The sequence below is a fragment of the Tiliqua scincoides genome, chromosome 3, assembly GCF_035046505.1.
Source record: "Tiliqua scincoides isolate rTilSci1 chromosome 3, rTilSci1.hap2, whole genome shotgun sequence".
Lineage (NCBI taxonomy): Eukaryota > Metazoa > Chordata > Lepidosauria > Squamata > Scincidae > Tiliqua > Tiliqua scincoides.
The window spans coordinates 129964141-129981217 of NC_089823.1; the positions used below are offsets into that span (position 1 = coordinate 129964141).

Sequence of the window (17077 nt, forward strand, 5' to 3'; positions counted from 1 at the left end):
TCTTCTGCTTGAGTGCCAGTGGCTGCAGTTTGCTTCCCTTGCGCAAGTGAAGCTCTTAACTAAAGACATTTTTGCTGTATATGGGCTGTTTAATGCTTCAGCTCTGCTAACAAGTGGCAGGCTAGAGAGCAAGTTCGTGTGGCTGGCTGGCTGGCTGGCTGGCTGGCAGGCACCAGGAGCACAACATTTTTGTACTAAGGAGTGTCATGTATGTATTCCTTGGTCCAGCACATATAAGGTCTTGGTTCTTAAGAGAGCACTTGTGCCACCCTCTGAACTACATTTTCCAGCAGCGCTTGCGGCCTCACACGTCGTGCGCGCACTAAGCGTTACCATTAGCAACGACGCGGAAACAACATCCGGGATCCCTTCTCGCCCCTCCCCCAGTAACGACCAACAACAAACGCGGGGCTCAGCCACTCCTGCTTGAGCTGGAAGAAGCTCCTCCCGCCTTCATCGCCTGAAGGGAGCCCATGATTGGACCTCGCTTCGGAGGGAACTTCTGAGTGGTTGGGCCGGGCCTCTCTCCCGCTCCCCCTCCCCCCAACGTCACAAAGAGTTCGTAGATGCGCGCTGGAGGAAGAAGGAGGTCGAGCGGTTCTGGGTTGGGTTTGCTATGTAGTTAACGGCCCCGCCCGCTTCTGGTCCCTCGGCTGTCTCGTGATGGCCGCGCGCCGCATGGGGGCTCGTGCGCCTCTGTGAGGGGAGGGGGAGGTGGTGGACAGGTGGAGCTCGCCCCCCCCAGGGCTGTGGCCAGGGAAGCGGCTCCCACCACTAGGCTACCCCACCGTCCTCTGCTCAGGGGGTGTGGGCTGGGAGCCTGCGGCTGTGGGCTTCTCCATCCGCCCTCCTCCTCCTCCAGGGGCTGGTTGTGGCTGCTGCCTTCATAGCCTGCCCTGCGCTCAGTGGGACTCTTGGTGGGTTTGCTCACTGACCCCACTGGGGACCTGAATCAGCCAGTGGCAGGGGTGTGCTTTTGACAGCTGGGACCTAATCATACGACTTAGGCTGCCTTTTATTCACTACTGGCTACTATGCTTGTATCCGTGGAGTAAATTCCATGTAGTAAAGTAGGAGTAAGTTTACACTCAGGTGAGTGCAGGAATGTGTGGTGGGTGGAGAGGCAGGTGAGGCAGAGCCTCCCCACTGGGGTCCTTCAAAAAGCGCTGCCGCCGTGTGAGGTGCCCAAGCACCCACAACACTTGCGCTGCCGTGTGAGCTGTGCACGTGGGTTGTGGGTGCTTGGGCACCTCACATGGCAGCGGCGCTTTTCGAAGGACCCCAGTGGGGAGGCTCTGCTGCCTCCCCACCCACCACACATCCCTGGATCAGTGGCCCTCTGATTGTAGCCCAAATCCTTGCAACATTCATACATCCAAATCCAATTGTAGCCAAATCCTTGCAACAACCTGAATGCTATTACTCCCTTTTGCAGAGCAGGGAGTGGAGGCTAAGGCATAACATGTCAAAGGCCAGCCTTGTAAGCTTTTAATTCTTTCTGGTCGTTTTGTAGCTTCCCAGGCTGCTGTGTCCCCTCCCCCCCTTTAAAAATTTCTGTCCTTTCTTGTTCTAATTTTGGTATTTGTTTCTCACGATTGCTGAAGAAAGCGAACAAGCTTAATAAACTACTGATACTGAAAATTTTTCATTGCGCTGCACAGGTTTGGTGGTGCTGCCTGATCTGAGGGTGCAGCAGGCAGTATTGTTTTGGCACATCGCACTAACTGATGAATTGCCACAGGTTGCCTAAGGTAATTTGAAGCCCGAAGCTCCCCGTCAAGGCAATTCTGAGGCACCAAGGGTGAGCAGTAGTAGTTTTGTTCCTCTGCCTTCAAAGCCTAAGACTACAGTTGTCCAAGCTCCTGTTTTCTTAGGGGCTGCCCAACAGTACCAGATTGGTAATGGTGAGGCTGTAGATTGCACTGCTAGTAAAGCAACTGTGCACAAGTACAATTTTCATGTCAGAGCCTCATTTCCCAAGGGATGCTTTGCTAGATTTGTTATGTGTGTTGAATTGTCCTTACAGCAAAGCATTTCCTTGGCTGTGTTTTCATAAGTGCGCATAGCTCTTTCCAGGGTGCACTCTTGCCACTTTCTCACAGGGCCATCTTTGTTGACTGAGATAGTCACTGAACCCAATCTAAGCACAATGTCTCATACTTCTGAGTACTTTTGAATCCATAGGATTGGGCTATTAGAGCTGAGTTGTACAGCAATCTGACTTGGTTAACTGCTTCATGTGTGTATTGCATATTATTTTAAGTCTGTCTTGCCTTTCTCCCTCTAGGGATTCAGTGTGGCTTACAACATGATACAAACAAGCCAGTAAAAAAATTCAGCAATTAATCCCAAGGGCAGAAGCAAGAAACATCAGAGAGTATAGCAGATTATAAAAACTCAGGATACACTTGTGAGAAGATCCACATCTTCTATTGCCAATGTAACCCTGGCAAGGAAGATACATGTACACATCTGAGGGCAGGGAGTTGCACATCCTAGGGACTGCTACAGAAAAGCCCTTATTTATCACTGTCAACCAAACTTTAAAGATTGTGAAGCTTGCAAGAGAGCCTCCAAACACATACATACATATGTGTGTGTGGGTCCTCCCCAAAGAAGTCCCTCATATGAATAGGATCTTTTCTGATGTGCATCCTATTGTTGAGTAAATCTGTTGTGTCACAAGTGAAGTTCAGGGCACCCCTGCAGACTTTGTTCTCTGGCTTTTTTAAACAGCTGTCATCTTGCAAGTCCTTAATGCTTGTGTTTATCTTAGGTGCAAATCTTGAAACATGAACGGTAGCACAGATTTTCTGGGTTTGGAGCTGACTTGGCTTGAAGTGGAACTCTGTAGTGCCCAGTGCTTCCCATCTGACTTTCCCACAAGGTGTTTTTAAAGTATCAAGAATGGCAAGCAAGAAAGAACCACCTTTTTTTAATGAGGACAACATGGGCCCATTTCATTACAAACTTCCTTTCTATGAGACTATAGAGCTCTTCATTGAAACTCTCACAGGAACGTGCTTTGAGTTATGGGTGTCTCCTTTTGAAACAGTTATTTCTGTGAAAGCTAAAATCCAGAGATTGGAAGGTACATGTCCTTTTCATATTATAAAATCTTGAGTGGGTTTTAACTCCTGCATAGCCATTTCTTTTACAGATATATGTGATCCCTAGAAAAATTATGATTAATTGAAGCTAGATTTGCATATAAGCAAAGTGAAATACCTGGGTTGGTTAGAATCATAAGAACATAAGAACAGCCCCACTGGATCAGGCCATAGGCCCATCTAGTCCAGCTTCCTGTATCTCACAGCGGCCCACCAAATGCCCCAGGGAGCGCACCAGATAACAAGAGACCTCATCCTGGTGCCCTCCCTTGCATCTGGCATTCTGACATAACCCATTTCTAAAATCAGGAGGTTGCGCATACACATCATGGCTTGTACCCCATAATGGATTTTTCCTCCAGAAACTTGTCCAATCCCCTTTTAAAGGCGTCTAGGCTAGACGCCATAACCACATCCTATGGCAAGGAGTTCCACAGACTGACCACACGCTGAGTAAAGAAATATTTTCTTTTGTCTGTCCTAACCCGCCCAACACTCAATTTTAGTGGATGTCACCTGGTTCTGGTATTATGTGAGAGTGTAAAGAGCATCTCCCTATCCACTCTGTCCATTCCCTGCATAATTTTGTATGTCTCAATCATGTGTCCCCTCAGGCGTCTCTTTTCTAGGCTGAAGAGGCCCAAACGCCGTAGCCTTTCCTCATAAGGAAGGTGCCCCAGCCCCGTAATCATCTTAGTCGCTCTCTTTTGCACCTTTTCCATTTCCACTATGTCTTTTTTGAGATGCGGCGACCAGAACTGGACACAATACTCCAGGTGTGGCCTTACCATAGATTTGTACAACGGCATTATAATACTAGCCGTTTTGTTCTCAATACCCAATCCCAAAACTATTGTCCCTAAGAAATCTGTTTGAGCATAATTTTGTTAGTTGTGAACTTGATTAGAATACTGCCAGTGATACAAGCTTTTGGTTAACTTTTTGTATTTTTAGCAGTCTCCAAACTCAATTATTGAAATGAATGATGATTTTTACCTTGCATTAATCATCTATTCATTCAAGGTAAGTATAGTGAATTACAATTTGGTGTGAGAGTGGATGGTCTTTAGTAAGAAAATTTTCCTTATTGAATAGTTACTCCCTCTCTTCTCCCCCCCCCCCCAGTGAATTGGAGTTGTAGAGGCTTGTATGACACCATTTTAAGTGTTCTGTATCAGAAAATAAGGGCACAAGGAGAGTGACCACGGTGTTCAATCCCATGCTTTCAAGGTCAATGAAACTAATCAACATTATTGTGATTGTCAGATTGTAAGAAATGAGCAGACATGGTTTATCGGGTTTATGCTTCATTTCTATCTTTCATACATAACTATAGAATGCAGTTATACAGTAGAAATATATCCCCATATTTAGTCCTCTGATGTGACTGCTGTCTGTGCTGTAGCATAACCAACTGTACATGTGATAGTGACAAGTGTTTTCAGAAAATTGTCCGTATTCCTCTGGTTTAATTTTCCTGTTCACAAACTATATACTGCTAGTCTCCCAATCAAAATTAGCAGATGGTGAAACAGCTGGTGATACTGTGCATGTCTGTCATTGTGGAAATATTTGGTAAGATGTTTCTAGACTAGATGTAGACAGAAGGCATTTGTCAGTGATTCTGAATGACAATAAGAACATAAGAACAACCCCACTGGATCAGGCCATAGGCCCATCTAGTCCAGCTTCCTGTATCTCACAGCATTCCACCAATACCCACCAATACCTTTAACTTTGTTGTCCTCCTTGTATGAGATTGGGTTGTGTTTGTTCATTTTTTTGTGTTTCTACAGCTATGCCTTATGTGATATTTAGAAGTGATGTAAGAACAGATTTGAACTATTGATACCACGTCCAAAAATTTGAAGGCCATGTGTGATGGTCTTATTCCCAGTCTTTCATAAAGATTCTTTTGACTTTAGACCTGAAAGATCACTTGTGCTGCAGCCTGTTATGCCATCGAAAGCTACATTTCTTTCCGCCAAAGTTGATGGTAATTTGATGTAGCAAGATGGGTGTTTGTTAATAGTTAGCCACAACTGAGCTTGGTGGTAGATATTGCTGTAACAACATTCACAGCAATGTCAGAACCTTTCATGAGCTTTAAAGCGTGATTACTTAGAGGCTTAGATGCACTGTACATATGAAGAAATTAATGAGTTAGCCTTGTCCAGAGTGTCATGTAGATATGGGTGTTTGACAGTGCCTTGTCCAATATATACGTTCTCCAGTTACTTATTAGTATCAGTATTTTGAAAGTACATACCCCACTTTTCTCAGAGATTCAAAGTGGTTTACATTTATACACGGATTTTTTATGCACGGATTTGACTCACCACGAATGGCCCCTGCAAATGAGAGAGAATGTGCTGATCCCTGGAGAAGGGGAAAAATGCATCCCTTTAAAATCAGTTTTAAAAACTGAACAGTCCTTTAACATCATGTTGGCTACCTTCAGTCTTGAAAGACTATGGTATCACACTCTGAAAGGTGGTTCTGGAACAGCGTCTAGTGTGGCTGAAAAGGCCGATTCGGGAGTGACAGTCCCTTCCACACCGGGAGCAAGTGCAGTCTGTCCCTGGTCTGTCTCCCTGGCTATGGGCCTTCCTTCTTTGCCTCTTTGACTCAGTCTGTTGGCCAAGTGTCTCTTCAAACTGGGAAAGGCCATGCTGCACAGCCTGCCTCCAAGCGGGCCGCTCAGAGGCCAGGGTTTCCCACCTGTTGAGGTCCACTCCTAAGGCCTTCAGATCCCTCTTGCAGATGTCCTTGTATCGCAGCTGTGGTCTACCTGTAGGGCGCTTTCCTTGCACGAGTTCACCATAGAGGAGATCCTTTGGGATCCGGCCTTCATCCATTCTCACAACATGACCGAGCCAACGCAGGCGTCTCTGTTTCAGCAGTGCATACATGCTAGGGATTCCAGCTCGTTCCAGGACTGTGTTGTTTGGAACTTTGTCCTGCCAGGTGATGCCGAGGATGCATCGGAGGCAGCGCATGTGGAAAGCTTTCAGTTTCCTCTCCTGTTGTCAGTCCTTTAACAACAGCCTCCTTAATGAGAGAGAGGGGGGGGGCAGCAGGCTAACAATCCATTAATCCTTCTCTCTCCTTCGGACCCCTCCCTTCCCCCAGCACAAAGAAAGGGATCATTTTGCATTGGTGAAGGGAGGGGCTGAGTGAAGTGCTGATGGATTGTCTTCTTAATGACTCTTATCTTAGAGTCAAAAGGTCCGCAAGGCTGTTTTTCAATCACTGGAGCAAAGAAACTTTGTTTTTTAAATTGATTTGCTATAGTGCTTTTATGTGCTTATAGTGCTTATAGTGATTTGCTATAGCACTATAGTGCTATAGTTGGTTTTTTTTTTTGGAACAGAACCCATTGGAATAATTAGTCTCAACCTGTAATGTAAATACAGAATTTCTGCATCTTACTGTCATTATGTGAGCTTTAGTTGCTGCATGGATGTTGTTTGGGGTTAAACTTAACAGTTGGTCATCTGTGCCAGACCCATGGGGTCCTACTTTACTTTATTCTCCTACTTTACAACCAAGTAAGGAAGGCAACTAGGTATTACTAGGTAGTGTTTCTTTAATAGCTTCAAGAGTATTGGGAACCAAATTCATTTCACCCACTGTAATACCAGTGCTTCCTTCAGTTACACTTCATGCGGAATCTTTACAGTGGGATAAAGTACAGTCTTGCTGGACAGATAAAGATCAACAGACATCTTAATCCCTTTGAACATATGTGACATTTTTTTGCACTAATACAGCACAGTCAATTGTTTTAATTCTAGCAAATTGTGTAAATGTTGTAATCCTTCTGTTTTTATACTCTTCATGCCAGCTCTCATGAGTGCAGTGTCAGTTCTCTTTACATAACTGAGATCTGATCTGATGCTAGGTGAAGCAACTGAGGGCCCAATCCTATCCAACTTTCCAGCACCACTGCAACTGCAATGCAGTTCTGAGATAAGGGAACAAATATTCCCGTGCCTTGAGGAGGCCTCTGTAAACAGCCTCCCCACCACAGGATGCAGTGCACGCCCCATTGGCATGGTTGCACCGGCACTGGAAAATTGGATAGGGTTGGGCCCTGAGTTAATAATATAACTGTCAGCAACAGGTAATATTTAGTGTTTATGTCACCCTTTCTTATTCCATAATTTCAGAGTACTTAGGTAGAAAACATACTTTTTGTTCTGGTAATCACACAATCATACATGATAGCAGCAGCTCCAGTTCTAAGATGCTTAGTATTTGTATTGTACTGTAATTATGAAATTTTGAAAGCTTTCATTTTTTTATTTCAGGGCTTGAACAAAAAGTAATTTCAAATCTGATTTCCAACATTATTTAATGTAGTATATACAAACGTTCTTGTAAAATAGTTTATAAAGTGTTCTGGCACATTTTTGAATTGCCTGATTCAAGTATATATTTAAATGAATTATATATTTGCAAGTGGTTCAACCTCAGGTTCATCTCTGCATTCCTTACCAAGCACTATACAATCGCTTTCACTGAAATTTGAGCGTTTTTCCTGTTGTGGATATATTTTTTACCTGATCTACCATGACTGCCTGTCCTAATGGGTAACCTTGATCCGTTGGCTTCATTACAACACTCTCCTTTGTATTAAAAGGAACATATCACATGTTTCTTCTTATCCACTGCTGGTGAGGTAATTTAATAGGATTAAACCAGAGCGGTTTCAGTGGGAATTGTTTTAAATGAGTTCTGTTCATTAACACTGTTCTCTGTCCTTAAATCATTTGTGATCTCCTTTATATTTTCATGCATCATTGTTAGAAAACTGTGTCCTGTAAAACATGAAAAATAAAAACTGGTTGCTTTGCTTATGCTCCTTAAAAATACACCTGAAGGTCAACTATCATGGAAAAAACTTGTGAAAAATTGTTGAGTTACATTGGGACAAAGTCATAAATATAAATTCATAAATGATGTGTTAACCATGCATGCTCTGCTTCATACAAAAGTTATATAAAACAATATAGCACAATATTCAGTTCTTTGTCCTTGAAAACTAGATGCCATATTTAAAGAGAATATGGATTTTTAATTTTTTAATAGTGACCTGGTCCACCTGCAACTCCTAATTCATTGTAGGAATTTTAGGGGAAGACACTTTGCCAACAGTCTGAGGCTAAGAGGCAAAGAAGGAAGGCCCATAGCCAGGGAGACAGACCAGGGACAGACTGCACTTGCTCCCGGTGTGGAAGGGATTGTCACTCCCGGATTGGCCTTTTCAGCCACACTAGACGCTGTGCCAGAACCACCTTTCAGAGCGCGATACCATAGTCTTTCGAGACTGAAGGTTGCCAATACAATACTCATAAGGACAACTTACTTGCAAAAGATCATCCATCAGTGGGTATTCCCCCATGGAACCATTGTATTTGTCATTTGGCTGGCACACTATTTTATATAACTGCTTGAAGGTGCAGGTACTTGTAATTCTTGAATAGTGAACTATTTATATTTATTTAAAGTGGTATCCTGTCCAATTTTTGAAATTTGGGGAGTGTAATATTAACTGCCTCTCCGCATAATTCTTGAGAACTGGATGTTTGCTCATGTGAGTTTGAGAAACACTCTTTACTGGCAAGCCACCAGGGAATGAGAAGTTGCAGCTTAGTTCTATGAACCCCGCACAATAAACTTTTAATAGCATGTGGAGAGAGGCAAGACTGGTCATCTACCATATTCCTTCCAACTGGGTGGCAGGGAGGGGCTTTGCTGGAAGCAGGTAGACTTTTACCTTTTATTTGTAGAGATGAGCTTTGCTGATTCTGCCTTTTTGGAAATTTTGATAAAATGTCCCATTCATACCTTCTAATACCATAATTAAGTTTCATCATATTTTAAAACTTGGTTTGGGTTTTTTCCTTTAAGAAAAAAAATGCATTCTCTTAACACAGCCATGGTTACGTAGTGCTTTCAAATGATCATCACATCCCTATGGCCTTATTTGCAAAGACCAAGTTAGTCGTTTGTCAAAACCTAAATATATGAAGTATCAAATGCACATGGGACAGTTGAAAGAAAGGGCTTATTTTACTGTTATGCTCTGAAAGAGTTTCTGAAACACAGATTTTTGGGTTGACAGGTAGAAAAGCCTTGAGATTTCTGTTACTTTTTAATGTTAAATCACATATCTTAGAATTCTGTCAACTTTTATTGCTGCTTCTTATCCATGTTTGAGAAAGGAAGTTTGTTTAATTATCCACGTATCTATATTTTGCACCTAATATTGGAAAATCTTACTGTCTAGAACAGGGGTGTCCAAACTTTTTGGCAAGAGGGCCATATCATCTCTCTAGCACTGTGTTGGGGGCCGGGAAAAAAGAATTAATTTACATTTCCAATTTGAATAAATTTACATAAATTAATATATTAGAGATCGAACTTCTATGAATGAATGAAGGTCTTGCAATAGCTCAAGGCCTATAAAAGGCCTTGCACAAAGCGAGGCTGGTCTTTCTTTTGTTGCCACTGCTGCATCACAAATGTGAAACAGCAAGTAGTGGAGGGAGCCCTCATCCCACAGCTCATGTGAGAGGTTGAACAGTCACCCTCATGCTGTAAGCACTCGCGTTGGGCAAGCATGGGCTCCAGCAAGTCTCTGGAGGGCCAGAGTCTCATTGGAGACTGGGGGCTCCCCGCGGGCCGCATTGGGAGTCCCCGAGGGCCGCAAGTGGCCCCCGGGCCGGGGTTTGGGCACCCCTGGTCTAGAAATTAACAGTTAGCGACTGTCAAGCTTATAGTAAATAGATTTCTCTGGACAAGTTGTTCTTGCGTTAATAATGTGAAGATACAGGGACAGGGAAAGAAACTTTTCTCAGTCATAATTGTAGTACTTAGTGTTATTCAACGAAGTTGGTAAATTGATAAAAGACAAAGAATAAGTACTTTGCACAGTGCCTTATTGCATTATTGTAATAATGCACACAATGCATTAGTACACCGTGCTTTGTCAATTGCTACATGTTGTTTCTTGCTTTGAAAAGGAAAAGAGTCAGTAGCCATTAACCCTGCTGGCTGTTGAAAGGGTCTTGAGAGCCAGTATGGTGCAGTAGTCAGTGTTGAACTAGGACCAGAGAGACACAAATTCAGATCCCTGCTTAGCTATGAAGCACATTGCATGACCTTGGCCCAGTTAATGTCACTCAGTCTAGCCTACTTCTCATGGTGGTTGTGAGGATAAAAGGCATAGGGGGAGAAGAACAGCATATGCTACCCAGGGCTCCTTAGTGGAAGGCGGGATCTAAGTGTAATAAATGTTAAACAGAAGCACTGTTTATGGAGGCAGTATAGCTCTGGGTGCTGGGAATAAATGTGAGGTAGCTATTACCTTTATACCCTTCTTGTAAGCTTTTAGTGACATTTGTTTGCCTACTGTTGGAAGCAGACTATTGAATTGGGTTGGTCTTGGGCTGTTCTAGCATCCTTATGCTCTTACAGCTTCATCTCAGAGGTCGGAATAGACTTTGTGGTTACTTAATAGTAATGGAAGGGTGTTGTGCACTTCTTTCTTTATTTTTCACATTTTGTAAGGCTTAGTCATGCCTCTGAAAGAAGATTATGGAGCTGGTGTCAGATATACCCTGCCTTATAAGAAACTTGTGTGTCCTAAACCAAAATATTTGTATGAAATTTGATTTTTTAAAATTTTTATTTATAGTGCCTTTTTTAGTGATCTGGGCAAAAGCTGAACAAATAAACCAGTTTAAATTTTACTATCATTTGTAGGTATCCCTGTATCTCAACAGCATTTAATCTGGAATAATGTGGAGCTGGAGGATGACTGTTGCTTGAATGATTACAAGTGAGTACAGTATTTAAATGCTATTATACAACATTTCTGACTACTTCCATTGAGGGAAAAGGCTACAAAACGTTTTTGATTGATTATTTACAGCATTTCAGAAGGTTGCACTTTGAAGTTGATACTGGCAATGCGAGGTGGACCTATTAATACTAGAAGAGGTAGGTGCATATTACATTTTCTCTGAAGTATTTTTACGAAGTTAGTGCAATCAAACCAAAAATTAAACACTATTATTTTTCATTGATTTCTGTGAGAGATAACTGAACACATGATTAATTTAATTGAAAAATTATATGCTCAAATTAAATCAGTGGGTCCCAATATTTAACCTTTGGCTTGATTGTGCTCTTATTCAATAATATAGCTATCATATTTGGTGTGCTTTTCAGCATTGTCCTACATAACTGTAATGGTACCTGCCACGCATTCCTTCCCAGGATATAAAACTTGCAGGATCAGACGTTGGGGCCTTGAACATTTGACCTCATGTTTCAAAACAAACTGTGTCCATTGATTCAACTAGTTCCGAATGTAATGCTGGGTTGGCATAAGAAAGCCGTTTGGCTTGAGTGGTGCTGCCTTGCATCAGAGTGTATACAAATCATGGTTGTTATATGCATTATATTAAAAGCAATACAAATAATAAAATGGAAGAAAATCACTATGAGTAACAACGTTCCTCAGTAACTGCATTAGAGAGCCTTACTATAATGTTAGGTTATTGCAAAATACTGTTGCTATGGAAGACCTGTGAGGAATAGATTGCAAGCACTAGTGCATTAGATACCACTATAGTTTCATAATCGTTCTTTCTTTTAGCTAGCAGTAATAAAGTAAAGTAGTGTATTTCCAGTCCACAGTGATTGGTTAGTAGATTCAAAAGTTAAATGGACAAGCATTTACTGCTATTACCAGTGAGTGCATTCCAAATTCTAGGGGCTGCCATGGTGAGAGCCTACTAACTTCTTTTCCATCCTTCACCTGAAAAGGAAGTCACAGTAAAACAAAATGGGGGAAGGTAGGGGTGTGTGTGTTTATTTAATGGATATTTATAACTTTAGAGTTATAGACACAAGGCAGTTTACAAATTGGCAGACTGCTCATAAACCCCATTTTTTCAAATGGGGTTTTTACAGTTCTTGTTATATATACAATTCCAGTCTTCCAGATGTTTCGCTTTCAATGTGTGGTCATCAACTTGGCTGTACTCCAACATCTTCCAAGCTTTCACAGTCACACTTTGACCAGTTCCCAGGATTTTATTTGATTCTTGCCAACTGACTCCACCACATTCCATACATTCCTCTGTGAGTTCCATCAGTAACTATGATCTCCTATCCAAGGCTGACCCAAGTCTGATCCTGCTTCACATCTTCAGGCAGGGCAACAGCTCAACCTCCAAACCACATCTCCTTTCTTATTCAGAAGGTGTTCCAGTTCTGTCACCAAATCTAAATCAGCTTCCACCGAAAGGGAATGCACCGCAGATACCTGAGCATAAGTTGATATCACAGATAAGTCGAGGGCAGGTTTTGAGAAAAAATGATGGAATTTTCTATGACCCTTGGATAAGTTGGGGGTTAAACTTAGGGGAGTATCTGACTATAGTTTTGTCTGATTTTACCGGAGGCCAGGTCCTGAAAAATAACCTACCAGTAATTGTTACCTAAGAACTGTACAGTCTCTAATTTATTAAAAATATAGTAAAAGGTCATAAGATACATTTTTATTTATTAACTTTTAAATTCTGGTCTTCACAACCTTTTTGATAAACAGTATCAGAGTAAGTGCGCTGTAAACAATATACCAGTAGAATAATTAATCAAATTCTTCTTTAAGGTGTTATTCTTAATTTGTGATGCACCGAATTGTAACCTTGAACTGTTTCAAATGGAATTGAGAGTTACATCATGGTGTTTAAAAAAACCAGACCTCTGCCAAACATTTGCAAAATGGAAGGAGGGTGCAGAAGTTTCTGCTAAAGAGAACAAGGCTTACTTGATTTAAATGGAAGCCTTGAGCCATGGCTTACTTTTTTCCTTAGGAGGCGAATAGAAGGTTAACTTTGGCTGCAGCCTCCCCTTTAGGCTAATAACTCTCTAATTATCTCTGCACTGTCCTCTTGCTTCCCTGGCTGCAACTTGCCTGAACAATGCTGACCCTGGATGTTCAGTGACCTTGCAGATAAGACGAGAAGATTATCTAAGCTTGATTTATTGGTAGAAATTTCTTGCCTTATAGGCAAGTTATGGTATATATCATGATGTACCTGGCCTGTTTGTTTGAGCACAACTGTTTGCTTCTTGAGCAAAGTTCATGTTGTTGCTTCCTTAAGAAGATAGCCTATTTTCCTCCAAAGATGCATGCCTGGATGCTGCTGACCAGAAACCAACTCAGCTTGCCCTTATTTCTAAGAATATCTACATAGATGTTGAAATTTCTTCCTTTCATTAGATTGGAGATTGTAAAACCTGATTCTGAGACCGCTTCATTTAGCTCAGTCAGGGAGTTTTTGGGGCTTGTGCTGTATAATGCAGTAGATTCCCCAACATGAAGAATATGCATTTTGTAATGGACAGGTATACCATCATCTTTTGGAACTGTTTACATAGACTGTAGAAACCCTTATCTCATGGGTTTCATGCCACAAAATATTTAAGGATCTCTTTCATTGCCTTCCTAATCTGTGATTGATTTTTCTGTGTGGTTTTCTGAACAAGTGGTTGCAAAACCTATGTGGATTTTGAAATCTGTGTGTTTGGTGAGATGGCATCCTGGATCACCCTCCTGAGACCTTTGTCACAGCGCCTACTCTTGCTGCTTGTGGCTTTCAAAGGCAACCATTTCTGCCTTCTTGCTTGGGAAGAGGAGGAGATGTGAAAGCAGACTTAGTTTGGATTGCTGATCTGAGAACTTTGACCTTTGCCATTGATTTTCGCCTTTGGTTTAGGGAAGCAATATTTCAGTTAAGCACATCTTCAGTCATCTTATTTTCTATGCAGATTTTACAAACACTAAAGAAAGTGCTTCATGAAATTTTTAGAGGGGGATCCCCTTACTGCTTTGTTGGTAAAGAGCAGAAATGAATAAGAGGCTCCAAAAGTCTCATGCACAAAGGCTCCATTTCTCATGCACAAAGAAAATATTTTGAAATGGTACATATGGAAGGTGCTGTTTTTGTGACACTACTTTTCATGGGGCATGTTCCCAATTGAGAAGTCTTCCATTCTTTTTTTTTTTTTTTTGTGGCCTCCAGATGTTGTAGTGGGGGGGGGGGTAAGGTAGAGGCACTTTTGACCTGCTTGAATTGGTGCAAATGAATTGTGATTGGGTGATTGCTTGCTTTTTTTATTCTGATTTTTTTTGAATTAGTGAATGACATGATACAAGGGATGCTGTTCTAATACATAATATCTATAAAGAAAGAAGTGAAAAAGTGAAAAGTGTACAAATGAGAGAAAAGCAAGGTTAAAAAAAATCTATATAGAAATATCTAAGAGAGATTTCCAAATGTCAAGAAATTTATCAGTTCAGAATTGTCTTCTGTATTCCATAGATTCAAATATAGGTAGTGCCAGGATGTTAGTGATAGTGGATGGGCATGTTCCTTCCAGGTTTTAAGTATTAGTCTTTTTGCAGTTGTCAGGGCGCAGGGGTGACATCTCTAACATCTTTGAGACTTTCCATAAAGTTGGAATATAGTTCAAAAGAATATACATATGTATGAAGACCATTGATTGCCCCATTGATTGATTGATTGATTGATTGATTGATTGATTGATTGATTGATTGATTGATTGATTGATTGCATGGATCCTGAAAGCTTCTTTTGCTGGTTTTGAATGGGAAGGTTGTCCTGGGAAACCACCCTGTCAGTCATCAAAAAATATTTTGTTAATTTGGGGGGAATTTTCCTTCTTGAAAGTATGGGAAAGAACCCATTTTTTTCAAAGGGAATTTCCCTTTTGCAGAACCCGGTTGCCTTGGTTGAAGAGCAGGAATGCAGTGTGGGAATACATGTCCACTGTGACAGTAGGGTTGGGGAGTCGCAGTACAGTGTATGACTAAACCAGAAAGTATCCTGCCCTGAGAAGAGCAAAGCCTCAGAGGGAAACTCCTGTCCCTTTAAGCAGGCAAGTGCTGCTAGGATTTCTGTAGAGTCAAGAAGTCTGCTGAGGGATTATTGGCTGTGTGGGAGGAGGGACTAGTGTGGTTTGTGCCATGGAGAAAGCCCTGGATTGAGGTGATTGTGGTGTGGTTGCAAATCCCATGTTAGCCAAAACCCATGGTTGCATTTTCCCACAGAATAAATGCCCATGAGTTTTGGGCTTTAGTGGAGCTATGATTCTTATCATCATGCTGTATTAAATAGAAAAAATTTGAATAAATCATTTTAAAAGGGCAAGTTGCTGAAGCCTTGAAACAGTTCAAAAGACAATGATCCTGACAAAAATCGTATACTTGCCCAGAACCCTGAAATGCTAGAATGTACCAAGAAACGCATGTAGATGGGGGGGCACACATTAAATTATATTATTTCTATAGTATAGAAGTTTGTAGATATTTGGGTTTCTTGTAATTGATTTGATTTGCAATTTTGCTTCTTTTTAATAACATTGTTTTCTGAAAATATGACATTTCAATAGAATAAGGTCTCAGTGCTTGGGCATCTTGGATCTTCACAATTCCAGTTGACCTTCCAGGGATAGCTACTGCTTTTCATTTTAAAAAATTGACTTTGAATTTAGCAAGGTTTCTGCACTTTTGAAACTAGACTGTTTTATACTTGCTAATATGTTGTGCTTGGAAATTTCAATTGTTATAAAGTTAGTGGTCAAATTTTAAGGTTTGTGTGAAAGAAACATTTTATGGATGTCTCAAACCAGCAGGCAAAATTTACATGGAAAAGCTATCTACTGAGATGAAATCTGCTGTTTGTGGTAGGTGCCAGGAGTGGGGAGGGCTGTTCTAATGTGTGTGAAGACTTCTCATAATTGGAAGTTGTTATTATAACACTAATGACTTCTCCATAGGGTACTACAGGTCTGACTGCCTTGGTAATACCTCTAGCATGGGCTGAATTTATAATTGGCCCACTTTAGCACTTCAGCCCTTTGTACAAATGTAACCTGGCCCCTTTATGAATAATTTTGCCCAGGAAAGGAAAGTGACTCTAGTCATCTTTTAGAAGGCATGGATTAGACCCTGGTTCTCCTAACCAGCATTCAAGTTTGCTGGAATGTTACCATTTTAGTCAACTGTTTTTAAATTGTTTTAGCTATTATCAGGTTACCACTTAATTATTTATATTCACTTAACTTGGCCCATCAGACACACTTTAGGATGTTCTTTGTAGATGTGCCTTTAAATGCAACATTTAGGTCAAAAAGTACATTTCCCATTTTCTTTGACTGAAACTTTCAAATATTAAAGCATTTCTTGCTGTTTCTTCTCTATATAGTTCCTGTGGAAGACCCAATTAGAGACATAGCAGAATACATGGATCCCAGTCGAGATGACACCTGGGAGAAGAGTGCACCCAGCAAACAGGTTACCTTCTTGGTATACCGGGAAGGAGACCAGTTGAATTTCTTTCGTGTTGTAGACAGAGGTGATGGAACTCTAACACCCTTGTCTGAATCTTTAAGGTATATTGGGTTTTATTTTTTTTCAAAGCATTTAAAAATATTATTGCTTTCATCAAATAATCTTTACAGGAGAATCTTATGCATTTCTATTCAAAAGTGAGTTCCACGGAAACCTACTCCCAGGTAAGCATGTTTAGGACTGTGGTCTTAAGCTAGTACAAGTTTCTCTTTCTTGTGGTTCCTAAAATGTTGCTAAAATGCCCCAGTGGTATGTGCAGAGATTTCAATTAGATTTACTTATTCTTTATTTCTTGGTATAAAAGGAGATTCAGAGATTTGCCTCTGGGAGAGCAGTTGAATAGAGTGAACCCTCTGTATTTTTGGATATTCAAATCCACAGATGCCAAGCCTGTGGCTGGAGAGCCTCAGAAGGCCTCATGGACAAGACTGGCACTTCTGGTTCGCCAGTGCGAACAGGGTGTGCCTTCCAGTCACAGTCAGGAGGCTTTTGAAGAGGCTGGGAGGCC

General features: G+C 41.3%; 1 protein-coding gene across 8 annotated transcripts in view; it reads left to right on the forward strand.

Annotated features, from left to right (window-relative positions):
* Positions 1-556: 556 nt before the first annotated feature.
* Positions 557-17077, forward strand: part of ZFAND4 (zinc finger AN1-type containing 4) — a 28235-nt gene continuing 11714 nt past the window's right edge. For 4 of the 8 annotated variants that reach the window (XM_066620504.1, XM_066620508.1, XM_066620509.1 and 1 more), the window contains exons 1-6: positions 578-917; positions 1662-1801; positions 2777-3091; positions 10884-10959; positions 11053-11120; positions 16424-16610. In XM_066620504.1, coding sequence (XP_066476601.1) covers positions 2908-3091; positions 10884-10959; positions 11053-11120; positions 16424-16610 — 515 coding nt within the window. In that variant the 5' untranslated portion in view covers positions 578-917; positions 1662-1801; positions 2777-2907. Of the gene's footprint in view, positions 918-1661; positions 1802-2776; positions 3092-10883; positions 10960-11052; positions 11121-16423; positions 16611-17077 lie in introns of all 8 variants that reach the window. The other 4 variants (XM_066620507.1, XM_066620506.1, XM_066620505.1 and 1 more) reach the window with 4 other exon arrangements.